Below are 8,660 nucleotides of genomic sequence, written 5' to 3'. Positions count from 1 at the left end.
CTGACTAGTTATAATAAGGTGTATAAACTTTCTCTATCTTACATTAATACCATGGGCATAGGAGTAGACAATAATAAAGGAAATGAAGATAAAAATATTGGTAAAAACCATATGCGTCCACTCCATCTTTATGTTTTCAAGAATTCCAGCCTTGCATGAATTGCAGATGGCACATATGGATCCTGAATAATAATCTGGCAAACGTTTACAGTGGCCGCCGCCTGTTGGCCTACTAAAGCAGCTGGGATTTGATCGCATACAGCAACCTGACTGAAGATGAAGAAAAAAACAATATTATACATATTGTTAAATGTTAGATTGTAAGTATTTTAAGACCTTAAGGACATGTATTTTGTGTTTCGCTATTAGCTTCAGTAACTTGAAGTTGCAGAGAAAGACTCGAAAGAAAAAAAGGAATTAAAAGACTACCTGTATTGGAGTTTTAGGAAAGTCGGTGCAAGTTTGAGAGTCTATCAGGGCACGTGTAATGGGTAACCAGCGACTTACACTTACGTATCTCTGCAACGATTTGGAGTAGTCTTGTAAGGCAGGCTTGTCATAGGATGCCCTCGGAATTACTCTACCGTTTCCCTTGTGGGTCACAACCAATGCAAAACCCATTACCACAAAAGTTGTAATCATGATTCCAAGCATAGCGAATGAGGCTATGTTGGTGACCAGTTTCTTGGTGCCAGGGAAACACCAGCATAGAATGTATTTAATGGTTGAAATCCCATACAAGAGGAGACCAAGGTCTATGATAGGGTTTGGATGGAGTAGCCGGTTCCACGAACCGATGCGCAGGCCGAAGTATACCCATGAGAATAGAGCTGCGACTCCAAAGAGAAAAGACAAGGTGTTTATGAAACTGATGGCGATTTTCATGCTTTGGCTTGGCATTCTTCTCTTCGTTTGTGTAGGTTTTTTTTGTCCAAGTGATGAGGAATCTGTCTTCTTTTATATAGTGAAAGGTTAATCCTTGCGCGCTTGCATGTCTTTTAATTACAGGAGTTTTATAGTTTGAGTTTGAGTTTGAGTTTGAGTTGGATTAGTGTTACGAATTCTAATAATGGTTTGATTACTTATTTTTGTTTTTTATAAAATATTTTTTAATTTATAAATTAAATTAAAAATATATAATTAATAATTTAGTAAAATTTCTTAACAATAAATTGAAATAATTTAACTGTTGAGTTGAAAAATGTTAATGTCTCATTTTCTTTAATGCCAATGGTTTCCCTGTAAATCTTCAAAAAAAAAAGGTTTCCCCGTAAATTCAAATTAAGAAAAATATATAAAAAAATGTAAGTGTAGTAAGGGGCTTTTTGGTAAATAAGGGACTCAGAGCTGTTCTGTTTAACCTCCAATAATCCGATCTCCCTCTCATTGCGGTGGAATCAAGCACGATGAGAATCGGCCGCCTCCATGCTACTTCATCCCGCGGCCCCACTTCAGTGGAAAGAAATTTCTGCTCTATAATAATACCTAGCGTTCGAAACAACTACAAATGTATCACAACCTTGCCTTCACTTGTCTGCAGTATGTTTCGCTTCTGCTCTCTTCTCGTTCTTTTCTTCTCCTTCATATTATTCTTCATGGGTCTGTCTTTCTTTACCTTGAGATTTTTGGTTTTTCATTTTGCAGGATCTTCGCGTTTGTCTATACACTGTGCCGTTCGCTTCCGCCCTTGCATCGACATACACAAGGTATTTGAGCTGCTGCTTCTTTTTTTTTTTTTTTTTTTCCTTATTGTAATTCATATAAATGTGTTGCCCATAGTTAGAGTAATTGGTTTAGTTGATGGAAAGAACCCTTTTTTTATCTTATCAATTGAAGCTATAATTTTGAAGTACACACCAAGCAGAAATAGTGATAGGATTGCATCTTACTTGTGAAGTTTGTGATAATTGATAAGTTTTCAGTGGTTTATCTATTAAAGGTATTAACTTCAAGGCTAGAACGTGGCAAAAACTGCTGCCTTTTTCCTAATTTCATGATGTTGGATTTGAGTAAAATGCTTAGTGTGATTTATTATCAGGGAAAAGTGAAGCAAATTGTTGGGTCTACCCTTCGAGATTCAAAGGAGGACGGGTCAATTCTTGTAACAAACTTTGAATCAGATAAGTCAGCAGCAGAGTTTGCAAATTTATACAAAGAAGATGGGCTTGTGGGTGGTCATGTAATCATGCTTGGAGCTGATCCTTTAAGCAAAGCTGCAGCTGTAGAAGCACTGCATGCTTATCCTGGTAGGTATATTTTGTGTATGGCGAGCTTGTTTCCTCTCTGATACGTTGTTTTAAATGTTAGTTTTTTCATAGTTGGTCATGCCTCTGGGGATTATGAATTCCAGCAGTGTGAACCATTTCTGTAACTGCCTATATGATTTCTCTAATAATGATATAAAAATCAAGCCTCAGATTACATGCTATTTTTCACATTAAGAAGTCAAAGGAGTTGAGCTTTACTGAGTATAGTCTTTTCATTTGTTGTATCTATGCTTGATAATATGTTTAAAACTTACAGATTTTTCCTCTGCTGAACTTACTGCGAGGATTGGCAAAATCTAGGCGGCTTACAAGTTGGAGGTGGTATTAACACGAACAATTGTTTAAGTTACATAGAAGAAGGAGCCAGCCATGTCATTGTTACTTCGGTATGTTATCACATCCTATATTACTCTTGAATTGATAAATTGTGTATTCTTATGTTTCCCCATTACCTTGCATTATTCTCTTTGGCATCTGTTCTGTTTCATGCAACAAGACCACCTACTTCCATGGTGCTTCACGTTTGAAGAAAATTAACTTATAGGAGAGTTTACTTCTTGTTATAACTGGTAATATTTAGAGTTTATATATTTAATGTACAAGTGACAAAATCATGAGAAATATGCTGTAGTCCCCCTGACAGAGGTACTTGCAAGACCTTGCACTTTTTTTCACATGACCTCATAAGGTCTTTGCAGGTTGCAATGTTTCTTATCTTGCTTTAAAAGGTATCATTTTCCTTGCAGTATGTGTTTAATAATGGTCAAATGGACTTGGAAAGGCTAAGAGATCTTGTCCATGTTGTTGGAAAGCAAAGGCTTGTGCTAGATCTTAGCTGCAGAAAGAAGGTAATCGATAATTGCATTTGGCTCTATCATAGGATGAATTAAGTGGAATATAGGGTGAGGTTCAATTGGTGCAGAATAATGAAGTGGATCAAGAGTTGGCATATCTGAACTATTGAGGCTAAAAAGAACATGTTTAAAGAATTTTAGTTGCTCTTCTCTTTTTATAAACTCGAGAGTATTTTTATTTTCAACTGTGGCCATTTACAGGCGTGTATGTACTGATTCTGACATGCAGGAAGGTGGATATGCAATTGTAACTGATAGATGGCAGAAGTTCAGTGATGTATATCTTGATGAGGAAGTATTGGAATTTCTTGCCAACTATGCAGATGAGTTCTTAGTTCATGGTGTTGATGTTGAAGGGAAAAAGTAAGGCAAAATTTTGGAAACTCAATTTTATTGCTTTTAGACTTCATGCACCAATTGGTGTTAAAGTACATGATATCATGGTTTTGCTCTCTTACATGAGGTGTTTCCCTAATCCTTGAACAAGGATACTGTGGTATTTTCTCTCATTACTTGGCCCTATATGAGGGCTTTCCACTGGTTATTTAGGTATGATAAGAAATATGACTGTATTGTAAAATCCGAAATCTTTCATCATGAGATTTAAAGCGTTTCTGTATAAATTCTCTCTTTTATCATTTGAAAACCTTCAATTGTATAAATCTCCCTCTTAGTTATTGTTTTCTTTTTAACTAGGAGAATGAATGAAGATGGATGGTTGGTGCCATCACATTCTGTTTCCTTATCTTAACAGGAGACAGCATCCAAGATTTCTTATTTTTAAAATTTTTTCTGGATCTGATATAATATATATGGACTAAATGTACCTCATTGCTTGTATTTTCAGGCTGGGAATTGATGAAGAGCTTGTGGAATTGCTTGGCAGGCACTCACCGGTCTGTAACATATAATTTTGCATGTCTGATTGTGTTTTCTTCTGTTTCTGCATCTCAGATTTTTTTTTGCTATACTCATTTTTTATCACTAGTATTTATTTCCTTAAGAAAATGCCATGCAACTTTGGCAATATCATGATTTCACCCAGTGCTCCAAATGCTTATCCAGTATCCTTTTTCACTTATACTGGTCTTGATATGCTAGTGCAATTAAGATTAATGATGCAAGATTAGGTTAACATGAGGGAAAGCAATTATAAACACAAAACCATTTAGTCCTATTTATGGGTCTCATCTTCATGAATACTGAAAAACTGAGGAATGCTTTAAGCATATCTACAAGCCTAAATTTACATCAATTGGAATTGGCTATCCTAAATGAGTGGTTCACTGATAAGGAGTTCGAGGATACAAGTGATCGTTGCTATTGCTTAATAGGTCTGGTGGTTATGTAGCCAGTAGCCTAATCCTTCTGACTAAATGATAACTGGAAACTTATAGTTCGATTCCTCTTACATAGGAACCAAGTCAATATATCAATACAATTAAGTATATGTGCTATTTCAATGCATGGATTATTAATGCATTGTGGTTTGGATGCCAGATTCCCGTGACCTACGCAGGTGGTGTGACGGTCATGAATGATTTAGAGAGGATAAAGACAGCAGGGAAGGGATGTGTTGATGTTACTGTGGGCAGTGCTCTTGATATCTTTGGAGGGAACTTATCATACAAGGATGTTGTTGCTTGGCATGTCCAGCAGGAGACCTTGACAGTCTAGTGCCCTTTAATCATTTAATTGGTGAAGAGAAAAAAGGGTTGTCTTATGTTTTCATTTTTGGCTTGTAATTGCTTAGATCTTATTGAATAATGTGTTTATGGAGGATATTTAGCGATTTCTGAGGCATTTTATTGTAACCTTTAGACTACCTGTTATTGTTGGTAGCTGTAGCCATTTGCAGTTTATCCAAAGATTATGCATTGCAACTTACAAATTATTTGTGTTGTACAATTCACAAGTGTATTTCAAATTTATTATTTTTTAATAAATATTTCAAATTTATATGTTTAATTATATTATATTTTTTTATAAAATAATTATTTTACAAAAATATATATCACCTAAGTTTAAATTTTTTTAAAGTAAATTTATTTTATTCTATTTTATTTACACTTTAATAATTTAAATTAATGGATCAAATTCAATTTTTTTGTATAATTTAAATTAATGGATTAATAATTTAAATTACACTTTTTAATAATTTTAATTAATAGATTAACAATTTAAATTTCAATGTATAACATATATAAAAAGTTTTTTCTGAGAAGAGAAATTTACCAAAAAAAAAAGAAAAAGAAAAACTTGCGAGAAAAATAAAATACCCGGGAAAACTCTAACCACAACTTCGAATATTATGAATTAATTAATAAATGATATATATATATATATATATATATATATATATATATATATATATATATATAATAATTTAAATTAATGGATCAAATTCAATTTTTTTGTATAATTTAAATTAATGGATTAATAATTTAAATTATACTTTTTAATAATTTTAATTAATAGATTAATAATTTAAATTTCAATATATAACATAAATAAAAAGTTTTTTCTGAGAAGAGAAATTTACCAAAAAAAAAAAAAGAAAAACTTGCGAGAAAAATAAAATACCCGGGAAAACTCTAACCACAACTTCGAATATTCTGAATTAATTAATAAATGATATATATATATATATATATATATATATATTTTCACTCTGCAACAGAAATTTAAAACCTGAGATACTTCGGGAGGCAAATAACCCGAAAGAAGATGCTTCTCTGCAACTGCAGGCCTTCACTGATGGTTCATTCTCCGCCGAAAATCCTCATCGCCTCTTCTATAAACCCTAACAGACCATTATTCAACACCGTTGTCAAATCCATGGCCACTGACAGGGCAACTGCCACCTCCACATCCGCACCGCCGAGGAGAGCCATGTCGTCTGCCTTCGAAGCTCGCGTCTCTCTTGTCTTCGCCCTCGTTTCTCAGGCCTCCAATGTCTCTCAGCGACGTAAATGTTATAAAATTTCTCTGTATACCGTTGTTTTCATGTATTGCCTCTCTGTTTTTCTAATAATTTTTTAAGCTTTAATTGCTTCTTATCTTGCAGTTTTGCTCGATTTGACGAATGAAACTGCGAAATACGTGTTCCCGAAGAGGTTCGAGAGCCGGAATTTGGAGGAAGCACTGATGGCCGGTATTTCTAATGTCTTTACATTGTCGAATTGAAGAGTTCTCGTTATTCCAATCATTCTTTAATGGAGCTAGGGCTTGAGTTTGTGGCTTTTGCCTTCTTATTTATTTATTTTCTAGTTCCTGATCTTGAAACGGTGGAGTATAAAGTATTGAGTAGAAGAGACCAGTATGAAATCAGAGAAGTTGAGGTATAAACGCTCTGTTCACGTAATCTTTTGCACTTGTTGTTCTGATTAGTTCAAGTAATTGTGCTGATGTTTAAATTTGGTTGACTTTTGTTTAAAAAGCCTTACTTTATAGCGGAGACAACAATGCCAGGGAAGACTGGATTTGATTTCAGTGGTGCATCTCAATCCTTCAATGTCTTAGCTGAGTACTTGTTTGGTAAGGTAGTAAGGATTTAGGTCCTGTGACGAATTGGTTAAGCGTGAGTTTGTTAAATGCTATATCTGTTAGTTTAATTTTATGCATTTTGCATTGTTTTCTAGAATACAACTAAGGAGAAGATGGAAATGAGTACACCTGTTTTCACACGTAAGGCTCAATCTGTTGGAGAGAGAATGGAAATGACAACACCTGTGATAACAAAGAAGGTGATTATGAGTCTCAGCTTTATCAAATGCAATCCTTATTGGAATGTTTTGTTACCATTATTTATTCAATTTTGTTGAGCGTAGATTTTTCATGCCACAAATATTGATCTTATTCATTTGGCTGGTAAAATATCTAGAAGATTTCAGTTCCATATATCCAATTGTGGCTTGTTTGCTGAGCATATAGTCTAGTGTTTAAAGTTAGTTATTCCAACTTTTAAAACTCAAGTTTGGACTGCTGGAATGGAAGTTCCACCTTTTTGGCCTTATGCTCAAAAGGTCTCCTGATGGACTAAAAAATTTTGACTTCTGCAATTGGATTGCTTTTAGTTAGGGTCATTATGGATGTCTTTTTTCTTGGTCTATATAAGATTTATCCCAATACTCATATTTCTGGTATTTGGAATTTGGATGTATAGCTTATTTTGTTTTAAGAATTTTACTATATTTTTTGGCTGTGATTTAATAATGGTCACAACTATTTAGATGGAAGATCAGGATAAATGGCAGATGTCCTTTGTCATGCCCTCCAAGTATGGTGCCAATTTGCCACTGCCTAAAGATCCAACAGTGAAGATAAAAGAGGTGCCAAGGAAAGTTGTTGCAGTTGCTGTGTTTTCAGGTTTGCCCTTTATGATAAATTGGGAGCTATTGAACTGAGTGGATGTGGTGACTGGTATAGTAAATTAGAAATTAAACAGCAATTTGTTTTGTGGTAAAGGCATCAATGATGTGATAGATGATCTACCAAAAGAAGTCCAGATTAAGTCTTGATCCAGTGAGTGTGATTTGTAACTGAATATTTTGATGTAGGTGAGATCTGTATTCCATTATATGCATATAGTTATAGCATTTTTAAGTTCACTATATTTCAGGCTGGTAATTACTTTCTATGTCTCATTAGGGCATTAAGGAGATGAAGGTGTGTACTTCTAGAATTAAATAGTGAAGATATTATGGATGTTGCCAGTTGAACTTATAGTAAATCAAAATGCATGGATGAATTAGTCAAGATCTGTCAAATCCTTGAGCATATAACAAGAATGCATGTAATGCTCATAATCTCCTTACTATGTCTGAATCAGGTTTTGTTACTGATGAAGATGTTAAACAACGGGAGCTGAAGTTAAGAAATGCTTTGAAAAATGACATGCAGTTTAGAGTAAAAGAGGGTGCTTCACCAGAAGTTGCACAGGTGAGAATCTTTGGTAAAATATTGAAAATAGTTTCTGGATTACTTTTTTTCTTTTTAATTCTCTTTTTCACAAAACATCTGTTTGAAATATTTTAAACATCCTGTCATTTTGGTTGCAGTTCAATCCCCCTTTTACTCTTCCATTTACGCGTCGTAATGAGATTGCATTAGAAGTAAAAAGGAAGGAAGAATAGCTGCTTGATAGTGATTCTAGAATCTTGATGAATATTGTATACTGGTTTTTTACTTTCTCCAGTAAATTGAGTATATACAACTCAGTTGATTTCATGTAAATGAAACTGATAATATTGCTTGTATATGAAAAGTTTGTGAATTATTCCTTTTGCATTCCAATCGTGCATCAAACCTTTTGCACAGCTAGGGCTGTAAATGGACCAGCGAAAGCTGGGCTAGAGGCAAGTTTTAGGATTAGCCAATTTACCTTTTCACAGCAGCAGGAAACTTGGTTATTCTCTAATGATAAATTACCTTGGTATTGATATGTTATGTCATATTCATATATGAATGTTTATGATGCAGAATGAATACCAAGAAAATAGGATATATTGTTAGCCAGAGGTAGAGGAAAATGGAACTT

The 8,660-nt window shown here is 34.1% G+C and overlaps 3 protein-coding genes across 5 annotated transcripts; 2 read left to right on the top strand and 1 right to left on the bottom strand.

Moving 5' to 3' along the window:
• LOC131180281 (tetraspanin-8-like) lies at positions 1 to 728 on the bottom strand. Its single transcript, XM_058147884.1, has 2 exons — positions 430 to 728; positions 1 to 270 (listed from the first exon to the last, which is right to left on the bottom strand). The coding sequence occupies exons 1-2, from the start codon at positions 652 to 654 to the stop codon at positions 34 to 36; spliced, it is 462 nt and encodes a 153-aa protein (XP_058003867.1). The 5' UTR covers positions 655 to 728; the 3' UTR covers positions 1 to 33.
• A 597-nt stretch (positions 729 to 1,325) lies between these two features.
• Positions 1,326 to 5,015, top strand: LOC110634376 (1-(5-phosphoribosyl)-5-[(5-phosphoribosylamino)methylideneamino] imidazole-4-carboxamide isomerase, chloroplastic). The gene is made up of 8 exons (XM_021783348.2): positions 1,326 to 1,539; positions 1,645 to 1,706; positions 2,039 to 2,246; positions 2,568 to 2,653; positions 3,014 to 3,115; positions 3,351 to 3,484; positions 3,969 to 4,017; positions 4,622 to 5,015. The coding sequence occupies exons 1-8, from the start codon at positions 1,407 to 1,409 to the stop codon at positions 4,796 to 4,798; spliced, it is 951 nt and encodes a 316-aa protein (XP_021639040.2). The 5' UTR covers positions 1,326 to 1,406; the 3' UTR covers positions 4,799 to 5,015.
• A 769-nt stretch (positions 5,016 to 5,784) lies between these two features.
• LOC110634318 (heme-binding-like protein At3g10130, chloroplastic) lies at positions 5,785 to 8,410 on the top strand. Of its 3 annotated transcripts, XR_009148984.1 has the most exons (9): positions 5,791 to 6,095; positions 6,189 to 6,275; positions 6,392 to 6,462; positions 6,562 to 6,663; positions 6,763 to 6,867; positions 7,354 to 7,489; positions 7,589 to 7,680; positions 7,953 to 8,062; positions 8,182 to 8,293. XR_009148984.1 is itself a non-coding variant. In XM_021783260.2 (8 exons), the coding sequence occupies exons 1-8, from the start codon at positions 5,849 to 5,851 to the stop codon at positions 8,254 to 8,256; spliced, it is 933 nt and encodes a 310-aa protein (XP_021638952.2). In that variant the 5' UTR covers positions 5,785 to 5,848; the 3' UTR covers positions 8,257 to 8,410. The 3 variants fall into 3 exon arrangements, 2 of the variants coding, with proteins under 2 accessions (XP_021638952.2, XP_021638953.2); XM_021783260.2 differs by lacking the exon at positions 7,589 to 7,680 and having other exon boundaries at positions 5,785 to 6,095; positions 8,182 to 8,410; XM_021783261.2 differs by lacking the exon at positions 7,589 to 7,680 and having other exon boundaries at positions 5,791 to 6,089; positions 8,182 to 8,410.
• Positions 8,411 to 8,660: the final 250 nt, after the last annotated feature.

The sequence above is a fragment of the Hevea brasiliensis genome, chromosome 5 (assembly GCF_030052815.1).
Source record: "Hevea brasiliensis isolate MT/VB/25A 57/8 chromosome 5, ASM3005281v1, whole genome shotgun sequence".
Lineage (NCBI taxonomy): Eukaryota > Viridiplantae > Streptophyta > Magnoliopsida > Malpighiales > Euphorbiaceae > Hevea > Hevea brasiliensis.
This window is presented reverse-complemented; position numbering and strand designations above follow the sequence as displayed.

What these genes read in the sequence shown, in the direction of transcription:
- LOC131180281 (XM_058147884.1), bottom strand. Translation starts at nt 654, where the DNA reads ATGCTTGGAATCATGATTACAACTTTTGTGGTAATGGGTTTTGCATTG. An exon ending in TTCCTAAAACTCCAATACAG is followed by an intron (nt 271 to 429) that starts GTAGTCTTTTAA and finishes CTTCATCTTCAG; the next exon opens with TCAGGTTGCTGTATGCGATC.
- LOC110634376 (XM_021783348.2), top strand. Translation starts at nt 1,407, where the DNA reads ATGAGAATCGGCCGCCTCCATGCTACTTCATCCCGCGGCCCCACTTCA. An exon ending in GCCATGTCATTGTTACTTCG is followed by an intron (nt 2,654 to 3,013) that starts GTATGTTATCAC and finishes TTTTCCTTGCAG; the next exon opens with TATGTGTTTAATAATGGTCA. An exon ending in GTTGATGTTGAAGGGAAAAA is followed by an intron (nt 3,485 to 3,968) that starts GTAAGGCAAAAT and finishes TTGTATTTTCAG; the next exon opens with GCTGGGAATTGATGAAGAGC.
- LOC110634318 (XM_021783260.2), top strand. Translation starts at nt 5,849, where the DNA reads ATGCTTCTCTGCAACTGCAGGCCTTCACTGATGGTTCATTCTCCGCCG. An exon ending in ATGAAATCAGAGAAGTTGAG is followed by an intron (nt 6,463 to 6,561) that starts GTATAAACGCTC and finishes TTGTTTAAAAAG; the next exon opens with CCTTACTTTATAGCGGAGAC. An exon ending in CACCTGTGATAACAAAGAAG is followed by an intron (nt 6,868 to 7,353) that starts GTGATTATGAGT and finishes ACAACTATTTAG; the next exon opens with ATGGAAGATCAGGATAAATG.